General features: G+C 41.8%; 2 protein-coding genes across 9 annotated transcripts in view; one reads left to right on the top strand and one right to left on the bottom strand.

The window, feature by feature from the left end:
• Positions 1-4,568, top strand: part of VWDE (von Willebrand factor D and EGF domains) — a 41,588-nt gene extending 37,020 nt beyond the window's left edge. For 5 of the 8 annotated variants that reach the window (XM_075082931.1, XM_075082936.1, XM_075082932.1 and 2 more), the window contains 3 exons: positions 323-418; positions 973-1,082; positions 2,644-4,568. In XM_075082931.1, the coding sequence (XP_074939032.1) occupies positions 323-418; positions 973-1,082; positions 2,644-2,664 (227 nt within the window). In that variant the 3' untranslated portion in view covers positions 2,665-4,568. Of the gene's footprint in view, positions 1-224; positions 419-972; positions 1,083-2,643 lie in introns of those variants that run through there. The other 3 variants (XM_075082930.1, XM_075082933.1, XM_075082934.1) reach the window with 3 other exon arrangements.
• Positions 4,569-8,159: 3,591 nt separating this feature from the next.
• Positions 8,160-18,266, bottom strand: LOC142052603 (uncharacterized). Its single transcript, XM_075082927.1, has 5 exons — positions 17,953-18,266; positions 13,934-14,029; positions 10,656-10,760; positions 10,157-10,252; positions 8,160-8,599 (listed from the first exon to the last, which is right to left on the bottom strand). Exons 1-5 carry the CDS (start codon positions 18,182-18,184, stop codon positions 8,490-8,492), a joined length of 639 nt encoding a protein of 212 aa, XP_074939028.1. The 5' UTR covers positions 18,185-18,266; the 3' UTR covers positions 8,160-8,489.
• Between the last annotated feature and the right edge of the window lie 574 nt (positions 18,267-18,840).

Below are 18,840 nucleotides of genomic sequence, written 5' to 3'. Positions count from 1 at the left end.
GTCACTGAGGTGTGGGTTTTAGAAAGATAAATTTGGAAAAAACAAAGCCATTTAGTGGCACTGACTTAATTCAGTATTTCAGGCTTTTGTAGCAATCTGTGATGCATCAGAACATCTCAACATGTGCTTTGGCTGTAGGGCTTTTGTTTCTAGCTGCCTGTCGTCTTTAATATCCTGTTGATCTTAGTTGGATTTTCAGTGAAGATGATGTGACTCTTGTGTAGGGAAAGCACTCAACCTCTCGTGGGCATCCTGAAATGTAAATAATAAGTAAAAGTAATCACTTGGGATATAACCAAACTTTGTGATGACGTCTGTGCAGCAATCTGTCTTCAGGAATGTAAGAACGGTGGGGAGTGTATTGGACCGAGCACGTGTCATTGTCCTCCGCAGTGGGAAGGAATCCAGTGTCAAACACGTAAGAATGATGTGACCTGAACCCTCTTGCTTCAGCACAGTTAAGAATGGTTAAGCAATACACAGTGCCTAGAAGTCCTGTACCTTGGTTGTACGTTAATCTGTGTCAAAGGCAGGAAAACGTAGAGATTCCTGTGCCCATTCTGAAGCCCTCCAGAATATGACGGTACTCTGGGACCACGGCAGTACGCAGCGGTTTGCTCTAACACTGTACGCTGCTGCAACAGCCCTGAGAGGCCATTTTAATAGCTTCAAATAGTAAGATGCATTAAAAAATGCCTTTACTCTTGTCCCTGTCTCAGCTTCATTCATGCCCTCAGCATGTTCCCATATTAAATCTGCACCTTCGCATAAGGGGAATGGGATAGGCATAAAAGCATCGTTGGCTCCACATGACACTGAAGTCTCCTTACACAGAGAAGTGTTTCCCTGTGAAAACACCTACCAAGTTCTCAGCTCCTATAAGCAGGCAGAATAAGGATACAGAGATAGTAGCTTTTCCTTCACCAAGTTGTTTTCATGAATAAAGCCACATATGAACCTCTCTCGTTTTAGCTGTGTGCAACCAGAAGTGTCTGTTTGGAGGCAAGTGTGTATTGCCTAACGTATGCTCTTGTCGTCCTGGTTATACTGGAGTCCTCTGTGGGAAGAAAATTCAGGTACAGGTACAGTCACGACACCGTCACAGATACAGCATTTGCGAGTCATTATCTAGGCTACGCTTGTCCAGTGAAGCAGCATGAAATACACCACGTGTGTTTGTCTAATTTCTTCCTTTCAGTCTCCAGTGGGGGAAAAACCATAAAATTCCTAAGAGCTATCCCAGTCATTTATAGGCTCTCATACTTGCAGAATTGTTCCCGACACCTAAAGAAGATACCCTTTGTTTCAAATGAAGCTGCTTCTCTCTTGTCATTCCCTAAGCAGCTGCAGCAGAAATTGATAACTATGCTCTTCACAAAAACCACTATTCTCTTTTACAGCATCTGGCCCCATTTTGGGAAAGAGTATCCCACTGCTGACTTTCTTAGCTTGCGGCAAGTCAAGCCCTGATCTTTTTCAGTTAACTAACAACAATGTCACTCAATGTCATCCCTATTTTATACAGATGTTATACAAATGTTCCTTATCCCCAGCGTTACTTCGGGAGTAGCCTTACTCTTTTGCATTATAGCGAACGATTTTGCCACGTGATCTGTTGTATTCCTTTGCCTGAGCGCTGACAGTCATTCACTGAATTTAATTAAACATGTCATTACAACTAACAACTTTGTGACGTCTGAGTAGAAAGCATTCTGTTCTTCTTGCATCATCTGTGATGTTTCTCCTTTAATTTCACCCTATCTAGACACCCTTCTGGTGCCAGCAGAACTCAGTTGGTGGGCTTGGGACATAGCCTAGCTGATTTTAGCACTGCTTGCTGGTGCCGTTCCTTTACATTCATCTTTAATTCCATGCCACTATTCAGGCCTGTACTGTGTTTATTTAAAAAAAAAAAATCTAGTTCTTTAGTCTCCTGCTTCAACTAGACTAGCATGTTCTATCCTTCCCATCTTTCCTTTCTTTTTAGTACTTTGCCATATTATGTCTTTTAATGTAAAACCTATAATGTGACAGTGAGATGTGCAAGCATTTTTGGTGAGAAATGGGTGAAAAACGGGGAAGACAATAATGGTTTAACTTTCATCCAGCCTCAGTTTCTCCCACTTGGAACTACAGGGAGTTCAGATCCATTTTTTACTTTATCAAGTCCAATATATGCCAATACCATTTGTGTTCAGATAGCAGATAACTTGCTAGAGATGGGCAAATATGTTTAAGAAATTGAAAAAATAAATGCTCATACACATCTTGAAAATATAAAACTACACATCCTATGATAAGACTATAATGTTTGCAATATGGATTTCCAAAATGTGACCTAAAAAAAGGAAATAATTTTGATTTAAATGTTTACATAAATATACCCTGCAAAGCATTAATGTATTTTTAAGCCAGAAGATACGTTGCTGATGAGTCATAGTGCTGTATCATGCAATGACCAAAATGGCACATTGCCTTAAAAGAACCAAAGTAGCTCCTTGCACAAATTTAACTTAATGTTGTGTTTCTGCATATCAAGAAAGCAGACATTCATTACAATTGTTTCTGAAACTTTATCGTAAAAATGGACTGTGTGTCGTTAAAGTTCCTTTTCATATTCAGTTATTTGTTTTTCTCTCCAAGGTACAAAGGCATCATGGTTGAAGAAAAGAGGCGTATCAATTAAATTGCAGTGCTGCATGGGTGTATGAGACTTGAAAATAGCAAGAGGGTTGAAGGCAATTACAGAGTTTATTTAAATGAAAGGAATATCCAGAAGCATTATTTTAAAAGATTCATGTTACAGTCATGAATTTTGGTAAGCTTTAATACAACAATCTTGTAATCATTAAAAACCCATATGTATGTTCCTATAATTTTTTGCTACCTCATGCACAAACCCCACAGCCTTTGATTCTTCACTAGACTCACAGATTTGATGAATGATGTAAACCCAGAATTCTGCAGTTTGTTGACATAGGCAACTGGACATTGTGGAACAAGATTGTAACGGCTGCTGAGTGTCTCTAGGGAAGAAGGCAGCACTTCATCGCTTGTGAATGGTACCTTCTGTTCATAAAAATTGTGTACATACGTATTATTTGGCTGCATACAGGTGGAAAAGCAGAACTGTTTTTTCTTCTTCGTTTTGTATTTGCATCAGCCTGTTATAATGAGTAGCTAGTAGGAGGGAAGAAGGGGAACCCAAGACAAGACTTGGCTGCTAAGTGGAGGCAAGGCCTCCAGTCTTGTTAACACTCAACCAGACTATGAATAATTCTGGTTTCTCATGTAGCCAGATACCAACTCCTCTTCCCGCCTCCCCCCCTTTCTCCATTACTTACAGGCAGTTGAGCACCCAGCTGCTGAATGATTTCTGTGTCTGTAAGATACTCTTATGCCCCTGTTTTGAGATGGCATTCAGTAATGTGATGAAATTTTGTCTCTGAGTCTCTTAATTTGACAATGCTTTTAGCCATGCTGAATCTTAAAATAAGAACCAGTAAGAGGAGGAACTTATATATCATGCCATACGTATACATCAAATCAGAAAGTATTTGAAGGGACATCATAGAGGAATTTTTTCCATTACCTATTGCTCCAATAAACTGTTATCAGCTACCAGCAGCCAGATAGTTCTTGAACAAATGAAATTCCAGTTTTTCTGAAGTTTCCTACAGAGGACCACCATCTTCTTTCTCTAGAGCTGTGGAAGACACTTTAGTTCCTGCTGCAACCAGCTGAGCTCTGGTAATAGATGCAAACATCCCTCTAGCTAAGCCATTGAAATTTACTCTTTTGGGTTGTTTTTTTTTAAACCAAAAATAAACATCATGACTTCCTGTCCTCCTGAGCAATATTCAATTTACATACACTAATTCTGAATGGGAAGAAAATGGAGCTCGTTTTGCCATTTACTGCCACTGTGGGATGCTGATTGCTAAATCATTGCTGTTAGCAGCTCTGTGCCTAGATTTCTCCTCACCTTTTTGATAGTCCTCTTAAGTAATTTTGCAAAATAAGTTGGCATTTTGAGAGCTCTGCATCATTCCAGAATGACACCTGATGGATTTCCAAGTGCCTAACTGGTGTATTTAAAAATTGTTTTCAATTTCCCACTTGCATTTTAAGCTTCTGTGTTTCTATAGTTTCTCTTAATTGTGCATCCGAGTGGCTGATAGCCTGATCTGCTAGGAACTGTTCTGTTATTTAAAACCTGCTTCACTTAAACTGTTTCCTTTCTTGCATCTCACAAAGATCTCTATGAATACAACCTGACTAGCTATTGGAACTGATGCCTCAGGAAGATGCTTTGAATACACAAAGTTCTGAAAATGTTTTTAAAATGCAAGCACACCAATATCATATAATCTAATACTGTAATAACCCCCATTCCATGTGTCAGTTACAGAGGTGTTTTGCTAAAGTGGGAGAGAACATCTGCCAGGAACCGTGTTAATGGTACTTTGGTTAATGAGTTTGTGCAACCTTCCACTCTCAAGATGGAATCAATATGTATATGCCTTTCTAGGATTTCAGGCTGAATAAAGGGGTTTTTTTAATCATAACTTCTAGTATTTCCCACTTACTTTCAGTGTTTCTAAAGGCAGAAATTATTTCTTTACGTTTTCCAAACACAAGCTGTGCGAACAAAAGCGCTTTGAGTTTTGCTAAGGAGTTAAAAAATGCCCGGTGCTAAGTGGTGCTATTTTCCAGCAAGCCCAGGAAGCAGAAAAATTACTAGAACACGTGTGAAGACAGACAGCTACTTCAAAACTGCCCAGTAATTATGGGATTAGTTGAAACTCTTTTGTTACTAAATTGTCCGTGATGCCCACGGAACAGAATTCACTGTGATTAGAAAGCACATTGCAGCAATGCAGTAAAATTGCTCAAGTTTAACAAGAGGGCTTATGCCAAACTGAGGATCTCACAGTGATTCTTAGCACATTAGACAGAATACAGGTATCTCCACTGAATTTTCTTGCATAATTTCTTTAAATACTAAACAGTGCTGGAATGTAATTATGTACAGCGTCCATTTAGTATCTGGTTGCAGTAAAGTTGCTCTGCAGGCCAGCAGAAATTCTCCCAAGTCCAGATTGACTTTTACCCATGATCTTGAAAAGATGTTTAAAATGCAGCATGAGGAATGTTTTCTGAAGGAGGGACTCGCATCACAGAAGATACCACCAGTCTTAGCAAGGACTCAGTTTCCTACATTTGTATCCATGTTGGCTGTGATTTAAAAAAAAAAAAGGGGGGGCCCACTCTGTAAAAAGAAAGGGTCTTTCTTTTTACAAAAGGTAATTATATATTCTCATAGCTGAGAATAGAATGTGAGTTAACATTTCCACCTACCAAAAGCAAAGCCGTGAAGAAGAATCAGTGCAAACCCTCACGCAAATCAGTAAAAAGGCATAAGCTACCTGCCAGATTGGCTATATCCGCTCCATTACTTGCCCAAATGGGAAAATCCAAAGTTTAAACTCTCAATAAAACAAAAGACCTGGGTACATACACAAAACCAAACACAGATGTTAGAAAGCGTTACTAATGACTGAAGATGTTTATGCTTTGCTTGTGTAAGGTATCGCATGGCAACATCGGGCCATTTTACTCAACTTTTACCCACAGTTCAGTTTAGCCAATAAAGGATATTTTACAGATAAACCACGTTAACGCCATTCTTGCTACAACCACTTACAGTAGAAGAGAAAATATAAGTGGTAAAATGTACATGAGAATTAAAAAGAAGAAACACTTCTCACCTTTGCAGGCACGCTCTAAAAAGGCAGAATATCAAAAACGCAACCAATGCACTCTCCCTACATTTTTCCCACTTGTTTTTAGTGAAAATCAGAGCATCTGTATAAGGCGTTAAGAGTTAGCTCTAATAAATACAGGAAGCATCCTGTTCAGTATCACTTTTCTTGACCTTTGAGCTGCATGCATGACTAGCTTTGCACAGGAAGATACATCTAGCTCCCCAGATTACATGCTGTAACTAGTATGTTCAGTCTTCCAGTGAGTGGGAGACAAACGAAAGAAGGAATACTGACAGCTCTTTTAGTAAGTATATGTGGAACTGTGGAATTAATAATTTGGGGACCTTGACTGCATTAATAATACATTCTGAGACTGTTCTACTTTAAAATAACTACTTGAAAACTCACTTATAAACTCGCTTAAAATGTTGCAGAGATTTAAATATTGTTTCTTAAAAACAAAAAACCCCAACGAAAACCCCTGTAGCCAGTAGATGGTGCTACATTCAAGCAGGATTTCTGAAATATGCCATCACATTCTGTGTGCCATCAAATTACTGCTTGCTTACTTCAATAATTTCTAAACAGGGAACTATTTAAATTAGCATTTGTTCTGGCCTGCTCTGAAACAGCAATTACAGGTCTCTCGCGCTGACTGCTCCTGGTCTTACGCTCCTAACAATGCTAATATCTCTTTTGGCTTCTAATCGCCATTATTGTCACTTTTGGCTTTATTATAGAAGTCAGTCTTTTCGGGAACAATACTAAGATATTATGTCTCTTTGCATTTACATTCTTTTGCTCATTTACTCTGAAATCTTGGGTCTGAGGCAATTTTTTTCCATTCAATTCCCTGCAAACAGTATGTCATGTAAGATATTCAGCTTAACTCCTGAATTTCTAAATTATAGCGTGATTATTGTAGTGAACTGTGACACAAACATAGAATTTCATCACCATAAAGCCTACTCTGGAACCAATGATGAAATCATCTTGTTCCATGTATGAAAATCACATTTTTCACCAGCATGTATGAAATATCCAGTGTATCACAGCAAAAGCAGCACAAAAAACATACACTCTTCTTATTCTGTGCCCTGCCCTGGCAATAAAACCTGCACAACACACATCCATTGCAGGTTTCATCTGAACCAAATGCAACAGCCTCCAAAGCAGGGGCAGAGGAAGGCTTCTCAGCTACGTGACACAGCAATTGCTCGTAACAGAAAAGAGGTCTGATGACCTGTACCATTGTCTTCCGTTTGCCCTCCGTAAACTTGGGTTCTCGCTTTTCGAGAAGGTTGGTAACCGAGAAGACCCCATTTCCTTGGCTGCTTTGTCAATGCTAAGTGGCTTGTAATCCCTGGGGAAACATGTCCATGTTAAGTCACCCTGCCTATGAATGCTACATGTTCTGGTAAGGGAGCTTGTACACAGATACATTATTCCATCAAATGGACTAAAATAATGCAAATGGCCGGCAGTTACGCATAGTTAAAATTCTCCCACCAAAAATTCCAGTTTCACCTAGAAGACAATGAAAATTGATCTGTCTCTCAAAAAAAATTGATTTGGGCATCATTGAAAAAGGTCACTGATTCAACTTTCGTGTTTTGGCAAAACCTTCCTCAACTGTATCATTCAAGAAACAGCACAGATGAGACAAGGAACAACAAACATCGGAGTCTCAGTCCAACCTGCAGCCCATCCAAAAGGCTGCAAAACCTAAATGAGGCCAAACTGGAACAGCCAGAAGACAAGCCTCAGCACCCTCCACACAGGTGATTTGTGACAGACACGGCTTTTCCTCACCACCAGTCCGTAGCCTCCCATTATATTGCTCCTGCAAGAACACAATCTTGAACAGGAATGAACCATCAATGTCTACATCTCCAGAAGGCAGATAAACACATTTCCCTATCTTACTAAGATAAAGAAGAGAAATAATTGGAAGTTGAGAGATGATCAGATAATATGATCATAGTAGTCAACATAAGGACTCTTTCAGATCATCAGTACAGATTAAGCTTTTAGAAAGTAACAGTGAAACTGTCTGAACAAGTACAGTGTTTTGGGGGTTTTTTTTTCAAAATGGCTTCACTGATCAAGATTCAAATGGGGTGGGGGGGTGCAGGAAGCATACATAAAGAGATTACCAGGATTTTAATAAGACACTTTGCAGTTTGCTGATGGTCCAGAAAGATGCAAACTGTGCAAGTTTCCTCTTGAAACTATGTAATCTTATTGAAGGTAAATTACTCTTGAACTAACATCCACTTCTGATGATCTGAATGAAGGACATTTTGTTTCATGTGCCTTTTAAAACCACATCATTAATATAATGCAATAATTCTAGTCAAAGGGGGAAAAAGACAAAAAGAAAAGCACGGATCTATTCTGAAGTACTTTATTTGAAGAGTAAATTTATTTCAAGGTCAGCTGTATCAACCAAGACACGATACTTCTGCTTACAAAGAAAAAATGAGAACAGAAGAAAACACGTGCCATACACTACACGCACTTGGACACTTACAAAGGCTTCGTTACAATCAGCAATACTTTTCTTTCATACAGAAAAGCATTTTCTTAATATACTGAAGACAAAAAGCTATCTGAAATCAGTTAGTTACGATGTTTGTTTTAAGGTCCCCCACTGCTGCACTTCAGCTCTGTATGAAGGGTTACATGGAGAAAATGCAGCTTATCTTTGCTGAAGTTGCTTCATTCCTTCCTTTTCTTTGTACACTGTAGACCAGAGTACGGCAGTCGACATCTGCACACATTTGGAGCTATGCATTTTCCTCCATGTTGACAAGGCAGTTTACATACCGCTGAAATGAGACACCAGATACATAGTACGTCTTCCGCACAACACAGCATCATTTTTCTTCTTTGTCTCACTGTGCTAGCAGAATTGTTCCCTGGTGACCACACTGGGACAGTATAAATAAAAGCATAATGGAAGAATGGAAAAGCTATGCCTCTCAATTTATGGCATCATGGACTCCACCGGAGTACAGCCACAGTACGTCTAGTCTTATTCATGCTCCATTCCCCTTTTAAAATACTATCATTTCTGTTGTTCTTTAAGCCACTGGCTATTTTTGAGATGGATGCCTCCAGGAAAGTGACAGAACAATAAAAATTCCTGCTGAAACTTATTCAAGCCAGTTCTTGGGTCCACACCCATGAGGAAACACTTGCCACATACTGGCTGTTGCTCACATGCTGCCCTTCTGTTCCCCCACTCCCCCAAAAGGAGAGCAGAGGGGGGCTGAGCAGGCACAGGTAACAAGCCTGGGGCAATTTGCTTATGAACATCTGTACCAACAGAAGTCAAACTGGATGCAGATCTAGTTAGTTCAGGAACAGTGATTATTTTGACATTAAGAATAGCATTATTGCTGGCGCAGGGAACAAAGCTGAGCATTTTGTAAGTTCTCTGCATCTCCCATACTTTCAACATCACCGTCTAACTCAATACACTGATGACTACAAAGGATAAGTGTTCTGGTGGTCAAATGGGAATGTTAAAGTATTATTGGTTAATGTTTACTTGACTACATATATGGCAGATGAACTAACACTAGCTGATGCCGATTCCCACAGCCACACAAAAATTTCAAATGCCGAGGACTTAATCTGGAGACCTTGCACCCACGCTATCCAGTTCAAACGCAATGTTTAAATGAGCTTTCTCTCAGTCTCCCAGAGAGCAAACAAAAAACCCTCCTTTTTACAGTCTCAGGATTATTGCCTTTAGCATGAAGGCAGTGTTGTTACGAGCATACAAGGCCCTGCCAGAGAAGGGTAGATTAAAGTTTTTATAATCATCATCTGTTTCTGTGAATCAAAATTTGGGAAAAATGCAAGGGATTGTTCAGCAACAATGTCAGTCAGTACTAATCCTGATTACAGCCAGCTTCCTTTTACTCTTTTAACAGCACCTGGAGTTGATTCTGCTGACTTTTCCTCAAAGAAGCAAGTTTCAATTTTCCATGTCCATAAAATTTAGTGAAGCTTCCAACCCACATCAGTAGTGATAGTGTTTCTGTAATGGCCATTTTCAGTTCTTTATACTGGGGTCTCAGATTATAGAAAGTATTTCAGAAATACTGACAAGACATACCAAGTAATGAATTTGGTGACAACCAAAATCTGAGTATGAGTTTACTTAAAGTGGAGAAGTTCTGTCTTTCTGACCAAATTGAAAAGCCATCTATTCCTTATGCATACTTGTAAGATCCTCAGTAAGCAGAAGCAGCTCTCATTTACTATTCTAAGATACTTCCCTAGCAGCTTTGTTAGGCACTGAAGATTTGAACACTACACTGGTAAATCAAACAAGTAGATAAAAGGATAAACGAAAAATGTCAGAAGTCATTTACCTAAGTGACATGCTCCACCGACCCATCCAGCTGGACAGCTACAAATCCCAGGAGCCACACAAGCTCCATTATTCCGACAACCTTGGGGACAGATTGCTAGAAAAAAGAATGGGTAAGTGAGCAGGATTTATAAAACAGGTATAAAAGAATCCTGACAGAATGAAAGATTCAGGATGACATAAAACAAAATTGCAAAACACCTTTCCTTCCAGGCCAGATACTCAACTGGTATAACTCTAAAGGTATTTCCAGGACCATGGGAATGGATAAAAATACTTCTGTACTGTGTTAAGAATTTTGGTTTAAATGTTAACAGATGTACACTTTAATGCAAAATTGACACTATTTTATCTGAGTATGTACCAATAATGCAGGTCCTTCATTTCTGGAGTAATGCAATGACATTTCCACAGTTATTAGCCTCTTAATACTTTCAAAATGTTTTTGTTACTGCAGCTATATTTTGAAACAATATATTTTCATTAATATAGATACCCACCTTCTTGGCATCTTGATCCTGTCCAGCCAGAAGCACAAAGGCACTTCACAACTCCATTGACAGATATGCATTCCCCACCATTTTGACAGCCTCCTTCACAGCTCACTGCAGAAGAACAGCATATGCAGTGCATTTCAGAAGCAGCATAGGACTTCAGATAATTGTCTTTAACCAGCTGGTCTACCATCAACTGCTTGTTTTATAACATCTGCAAAGACTAAAATTTCAACTATTCAGTTCTGTAAGGAGGGAGCGAGATTGACAGAACCATGTCTGCAAATGCTAATCCGAAATGCCATTAAAATTAAACATGTGCTTAAAAGCTTGTTGCATATTTAGCCTGAGAGTACCCACAAACAAACACGATTATCACTATGGCACAGCTCTCCCCCACCCAAACTGTGAACCAACTATTCATCAGCTATGCCTCAGTAGCTACTAACATGCATATTCTCATTGATCTTGCCAAATCACAGCTGGTAAGCCAGTAACATGGTCAAGGATTCACATATTTCCTTACCTGACAGGACCTATGCATAAGAGAAAGGGACATTACTTTGAGAAATGAACCTATGACTATAGTCAATTTGAGTGGTGCCTTCCCAAAGGCCAACTGTTTTAGTCAGCCTCTTCATTCCAGAATCGTTCTACGCGTCAAAGTCCTGAAGGCCTCATTAATGAGGCATTATATATGCCAGACATATGATTGGTATCAGCTGTGTGTGCACCATCTTTGAAATATGGCATAATTGCTGTTCTGTACAATCAAATGCATCCTCTCACAGGCATGAATGTAAATGTATACGCCACCTTTAATGGACCGAAGAGAAAAAACTGTCCTTGATTATCATGATGAACAGCTGGGATGTCTGCTTGATACTTGGCAGACAAAAGTCCAAATCTCTGTTCTACCACAAGTTTTGAGCATGATTTCAGCTAATAGATTTTTGGCACAAATGCTGAACACACAAGGACACGCAAGTCAACTCCAGCGCAGCTAGAAAAGCTCTTCAAAGCTTGTTTGCATATTTCCTTGTCACACAGTACAAGTTAATGTATTTAACATTGATTGCATTTGATCGATCGTGGTGACTGGGAGAAGTGCCTGAAGACTTAAGGAAAGCAAATGTCACTCCAATTTTCAAGAAGGGCAAGGAGGACTCGAGGAACTATAGGCCGGTCAGCCTCACCTCAGCCCCTGGGAAGTAATGGAACAGCTGATCCTAGAAACATTAAGGACAAGAAAACCATCAAGAATGATCAGCATGGCTTCACCAAAGGGAAGTCATGCTTGACCAACTTTATACATTCCTATGATGAAATGACTGGCCTCATAGATAAGGGGAGAGCAATGGATATTGTGAGGGTGACCGAGCACTGGCACAGGTTGCCCAGTGAGGCTGTGGAGTCTCCATCCTTGGAGATATTCAAAAGCTGGACATGGTCCTGTGCAACTGGCTCTAGGTGGCCCTGCCTGAGTAGGAGGGTTGGACAAGTTGACCTCGGGAGGTCCCTTCCAACCTCAACCATTCTGTGATTCTGTGCAATTCTGTGATTCTGTAGCAGCACACTGCACCACACTGCAAGTTTGTACATCCAGGCTCCATACACCACAGTTCTCCACCTTAAAGGTGAGCACAAGTACATCCTTTGCCTTACAGGGATAACAGGATAACAAATATAAATAGGACCTTTACTCATATACAAATCCAAGTCTAGACTGTAGTGTTAGCATAAACTGAATCCTCACTCTGCTTTTTCTATTTCTCACCTTGATTCTGATTTAGGCTCTTCTGAGAAGGTCAGGTTTCCCCTTGTTTTGGGGTCCCTATCAAGAGTCCACAAACCTACACTTTCATTTGGCTTTTAAGAAATAATAATTAAAAAAATCCATTTGCTGGAAAATGAAGCTGACCATGCTCCAATTTACCTCACTGCTGCCAACAATGTTACATCTACTCAAAATGAAGAGTTATTTCCCAATGCATTACACAACAGTACTGTGTTAATCAGTTCTTCATTAGAAGGCACGTCCTCGTATTTCTTATTCCTCTATAACATTAAGAATTTTGATATCAAATTATTGTCATTGGCAGTTGAATCCCCATTCAGTCTAGTTAACATCCCAGAGCTACAGTTTAAGCTTCTGCAGACTTAGACTAATGTTACCATTTTAGGTACACTCAGGTCATGTTTTCTTCATAAAATACCAAATACAGCTTTATTAAAAAAATAAAACAAAGCAAAAAAGCCCACAAACAACCCAACAACAACAAGACTCCAGAGAGTTCTCATCTGCAGAAGCTAGATGAGTTCCTTCCCCAAGCACCCATTAGGTTATATTCCAAGTAAACACTTGTAGCTAATTCACTTTTGAAGGAAGTAAAGAAAATGTCCATAGAATAAATGTCAAGCACAAATCAGAGAATCCTGTGAGGTGTTGCTAGCTGCTGTGACCACAGTCACACAGAATACTTATTAAGTACTCAGCACAGTGATGACTGCCCAACTAATTCACCAGCACCTGTTCAAAAAGAACTTCTAGAAAATTTTTAAGTGCCCTGTTGAGGCTCTTTTTTTCTGAAAAGAAAACAATGCTTTCTTTTCCTTCACTCTCTGGGTATATCTTGCCTACTACATCATTTTCCCCTCAAATATTTCAATTTTTATCCCAGAACTCAAGTTACCATCAGCAGTACTCAGTTCATAACAATGTAATAATGTTTTCTTGGGCTGCCTTTTCCAATCCATGCATATATTCAATAGGCTTCACAAAACCATGAAAATTGGTCTTTGCTACTCATCACATCTGTCATCTCCCATTACCTACCAACAATACATTGCCACGCTTATCTTTAGCGACTTGCCCTCAATATCACCATCTTGCAGATACTACTCAAAAGTTTCAACCACCTAACACAGAAAGATGGATCTATACAAGCGATCTTGCTAAATTATTTAGAAAGAGTCTGTTACAGAGCTAAATGGCATTCAAACTACAGATTATTTACATAACATATAAACAAGGTATTTTGCAAAGGACCACGTTGTCTCAAGATTCTCACAACAAATTTCAGTACATATACTCCACCTCATTCTCCTGCAAGCATGCAGATCCTCCAAGCCACACATTTTTGACAGTAAGGTCAGAGGTCTAAGGAATTAAGGTCATTGTTTCAAAGAGCATTAGATCCTGGACTTGAGGAGCCCTAAATTAATTTTGCCTGTTTTCAAACCTCTTGTCTTTCCAAGCTATCACTTGTTTGGGTTTTACTTACCTTTATGACAGTATCTACCCCCATAGCCAGGTGGACACCTGCATTTTCCAGGTCTGAGGCACTCCCCACCATTTTTGCATTTTGGATAACAAGTTGCTGTAAGACAGACAAGAAACAAAGCTTGGATAAATATTGGTGGAGCTTACCAAAATTACCGCTTAAGTACGTAAGAATTTTGCATTATTCTAGCCTATGTGTACTCATTTTGTCTTCACATTTCCTAAGATACATTTGCGCTACCATCCCACACTGCCAGTCAGGTAAGATAGTTTCCCTGCACAGAGAGCACTCCACCTTTTTAACCTTTTAAACACTCAAAACTAAGGCAACTTTTGGGCCTTAAGACAGAATAGACAAAAGAGAGCGTCATATTAAAAAGGAACAAAGGAACATAGCTGGACTGCCAAAGAAGCTTTTGATAAATAAAGTCAAGAAATGACAGGTGAGAAAAAAAGGGAGAAAAAATTATTTCACAAGAAGTACTGCAACTTCAGTGGCACTTTCTGATTCTAGAGATGCAATATCAGACTTAACTCTTTACTGGATTCCTACAAACCTCTCCAGAAAAACTACATGTTTTATGAAGTACAACATTTCCTCATACATCTTCTCTAAAACACCTCCAGAAATAAGTCAGTACTTCCTTCTCCTCCACCTTCTATTTTTTTTTTGCTTTGGTTGGCCTGTCAGAGACCTTTCTGAAATGTACAGTGCTTGTTTAGAAATCATCTGAGATAAATGTATCTTTTGTCACAACTGTAATTATCTGTTGGGAGAAAAGCATCTATGATCATCACAAATTCTGCAATTTTTTCATTGCTGACAGCTTGGACAGGTTGGCTAAAGCACAAAAGAAAATATTCATTTTGCAAAATTCTGGGTAAATCTAGTCAGACTGAAAGTAATTACCTATCACATAGCCCTCCTTGCTACTTATAAATCATTCCTGAATCAGCTCTGGTGTCTGAGAAAATATTTGTTTATTCACACACAGATTTTGGAAACCCATGTGTTTCAGAGTCTCATCCAAATTAACTGCAGGTGTGAGATGAGCTCTCTACGTCATATGGCTTTATCCTTTGACTAGATGGGTGAGAAGCCTGAAAGGCAGGGAAGATGAGCAGTAACACCACACTGATTCTGCCCTCATATACTTACTGTACTCCCAAGCAATCCAACTGAAGAATAGAGGATTTTTCATGTTAGTATCTGCAGAATGAGTATTTGCATGCAAATAAAGGCCACAGGCATGTATGAAAGAACCATTCAGCACTCAGCTCTGCATAACTGTCTTACCAGATGCTTTCAGTTCATTGGAAATGCCATACAAGAGCACTCAGTTTAAGAAAAAAATCTATTTCTGTGTTATTTCACATAGTTTCATAAGGTTTACTTTACCTATTTATGCTAGAAGACACTAATATGGCAGCGGTATCTGAATGTCACTGTGAATTCACATACAAAGAGTAAGAGAGCAGCCCTGCCCTGAAGACCTAATATGTAAATTTGATACCACTTGCACGAAGAAAGCCTAGCAAGTGGGAAGCACTAGCGTGAAATAGGAGGGGAAGAAAAAAAGAGAAGTGCAATGAGATACCAAAAGATCAGCTGTGTGCACTACGCAGTACTGCAATCCTATTCTACTGTTCTCATCTGCTAACTTTTACCATTTGGACTGCTGGATACTTTCCCATGCAAAACATATATTTATAGGAGAAAGCTGAAGAAAGATTCTCCATTGGGCATGCATCTTTTAGAAAGCATGGAATTCAATAAAAGGGCCTTTGTGAAAGAACTAAATATTGTCCTGAAATCCACAGCCTCCAACACACATTTCTTTTCCTTATGCTTGTTTTACCCTTTGCCAAAATACCCGCAGCGTCTCCCAGACTTTTAAGAATAAGCAAGACTGTGTATCCAGTGAATGGGAGGGATCTGACCTGCAGCTTCAGAGCACAACATGCTACCAGTGGCTTCACCAGAATAAAGGTTACGCTGAATGCGTGCTGAGATATTTTGCAATACACCTGTGTTCAGAGACCCCTTAGGACTGCCCACAGGTATTACAGTTGAGTCCACCAGAACTACTCTATGCTTGGCTTGCACGTCATTGTGATCCCACTTTGAGTAAGAAGACTGAGCAGGAAAAACTCTCGTCTAAGCAATCCACTCAACTCGAGAGAACCAGTCCTAGAAAAAGTCTTGCACAACTTCTTCCCTCCATTATATCAATGCTTTACAATCCCACAGGTTAGGGTATTCCAAAACCTAGAATGAACATAGCGTCTGTGTATATAATTATATCCATTTAGCTTCTAACCACAAATTCAAATAAGTTTGGAGATCATCTACTTTAAGCCAGAGCAAATATATCTTTTTCCCCCAAACTGCCTTAACTGTAATGAAATTCACTTTACCCTTTTTTAATTACAGAACAGATTTTCTCTTTCCCCTCTGAATTGTCTCAATGGCCCAAAAAGAGTGGGGGCATCACACTTTTTTTTTACCCCACTATTTAAAGAAATCAAGTAAAAATCACAGCACAAAACAAGAACCAGCCCCCAGTCAGGTAGACATACCCCACCTTTCATTTGTATGTTTTTGGTGAGAGGGGGGAGAAAAATAGTTAACTTATCTCAGTGGCTTTCATGACAGAACAAGGGATGAAGTTTCATTTATCCATTTTTTTTTTCCTGCATTGATGACCTTAAAAAAGCATTTATTCAGTGGTTCCCTTAACAATACCAGACAGTTCACGTCTCTAGTTCAAAATCAGATCTGCACCTCTGACAATCTTTCACATCTCCTCTAAACCCCAAAACGTCTAAGATCCAACAGTTGTTTGGAACACTGCATACTGTATAGCTATTCACCCCCGCTACGCAGCACATTAGCTATACATCGCTTGTCACCACCTGCTAGCCTTAGCTTCTAAATAAAACAACACTCCATGAAGGATTACGGTACTGAATGACATTTTCAGCATCCCATTTCAGGGCTTAAAAAAAAATAAAATCACATTTTAGATGAAGGGCATTGAGAACTGAAACAAATACTGTACAAATTATATTATCTCTTCACACAGGAGAAGATACAAGGCAAGAGAACATCTCCTGATGTAGTGTGTTTTAGCAATCACTAGACATGCTGTAGTTAAACTTTCGCAGAAGAGAATTAGAAATTGGGCATGTTACATTAAACAGGATTTAAACTGAAACTGTTCTCACCAGTGTTTACTTTTGCATATTGGGCAACGTTTTCAAAAACAGTTTGTCTCCCCTGGGAAACCAAGAGGAGCAGATTTCAGTTCACCCCAGCTTTACGCCTCCCACCACGGAAACGGGGCATACAAATGGTTCTGCGGGACAGGCTCAGAGAGCTGTCAAGCCTCTAAAAGCATCATTCCTTACTTAGGCAAGTATTTTAAAATGCACAGCGAAAATGATAAAAGGAAGCCGCCAAAGCCTGCCTAGTAAGTGGACGTTCACCCAGTATTCAAGCAGTCAGACGCTACCTACTGACAGCGCGGCCGGCTCCGCTCACCTAAGGCGAGAGTCTTCACGGAGGCGCCGGCTCTTGGCTCTGCTCTATCGCTCTGCTGTCACTGCCTCGCCTCACCAGAAACTCGGTGTCTCAACCCATCTTCTTCCACCCCACCTTATGTGCGCCCTCCCCGGCACAGAACCACCACCATCCCCAACCCTCAGACCTCCCGGAGGGATGACCTGCAGGAAGGCCGACAGCCCCCAGAGCTCGCACGGCGGGTACTTGTGCCCAGCTCCGTTCGGGCCGAGGCGCGTCCCCCGTCACCACCACCTGCAAGAGGTCCCCACAGCGGCGGGGACCGGGCGAGGCACGGCGGGGCGCGCCGGCTCTGACCGCGGCGCTTCTCACCTCACGGCGAGGCAAGGCGCGGCCTCTCCCCGCCCGCCATCGCCCCGCGGCCGCGCCCGCCCCACGGCGGCTCCGCGCCCGGCCCCCCCAAGCGGCCCTCTGGCGGGGCGAGGCCGCGCCGTTACCGTGCTGGCAGAGCTCGCCCTCGTAGCCCTTGGAGCAGAGGCAGGTGCCGTTGCCGAGGCAGAGCCCGCCGTGCTGGCAGCGCGGGCTGCAGGCGGCCGGCGGGCCCGCACCCAAGGGCAGGGCCGCCCCGCGGGCGGGCAGGGCTCCGGGCGGGCCGCCACCCCGCAGCCCCCACAGCGCCAGCCAGAGCAGCAGGCGGGAGGCCGTCCCGCCGCCGTCCCGCCGCGCCATGGCCCGGGCGCCTCGGGCAGCTCGTCCCCGCTCCGCTCGGCTCCCCGCGGCCGCCTCCTCTCCGCTCACTCCCCTTTCACCCCCCGCTCCTTCACGCCCCCCTCGCTTTTCCCCTCTCAGTTCTTTTCCACTCCTCCTCCGCCGCCTCCCCCCCGCCTCGCCTGGCCGCCCCCCGCGGCGTGTCACGGCGGGTGGAAGCCCCACCCGGGCGTCCGTGACGGTGGGTTACCCGCGTGCGGCCATGGGGGCTGAAATAAACCGGTCCCGGGGGCTCTGCAGGCCGCGGCCGGGAGCCCGCCGCAGGCGCAGGACCGGCCACCGGGTCGTCACGGATCAGGGCGAAACTGTACGCAGATGAAGCAGCCCGCCTGGGCGCGGAGCCGGGCAGCGGGCCCCGCCGCATGTCCGCCCCTCCACCCGCATCCAGCATGGCACTGATCTTGCCGTGGAACTGACCTCCCACCCTCCCTATCGTCACCTTCAAGAACCTCTAGTGTCCATTCACGTTGGCCTTTGAAGTCAAGATACGATGTGAACATTATCGCTCTCTACAACTACCTGAAAGGAGGTTGTAGTGAGGTGGGTGTTGGTCTCTTCTCCCAGGTCACTAGCGATAGAACGAGAGGAAATGGCTTCAAGCTGCATCAGGAGAGGTT

The sequence above is a fragment of the Phalacrocorax aristotelis genome, chromosome 2 (genome assembly GCF_949628215.1).
Source record: "Phalacrocorax aristotelis chromosome 2, bGulAri2.1, whole genome shotgun sequence".
Classification (NCBI taxonomy): Eukaryota; Metazoa; Chordata; class Aves; order Suliformes; family Phalacrocoracidae; genus Phalacrocorax; species Phalacrocorax aristotelis.
Note: the sequence above shows the minus strand (reverse complement) of the source record. Positions and strands in the feature narration are given on the sequence as shown.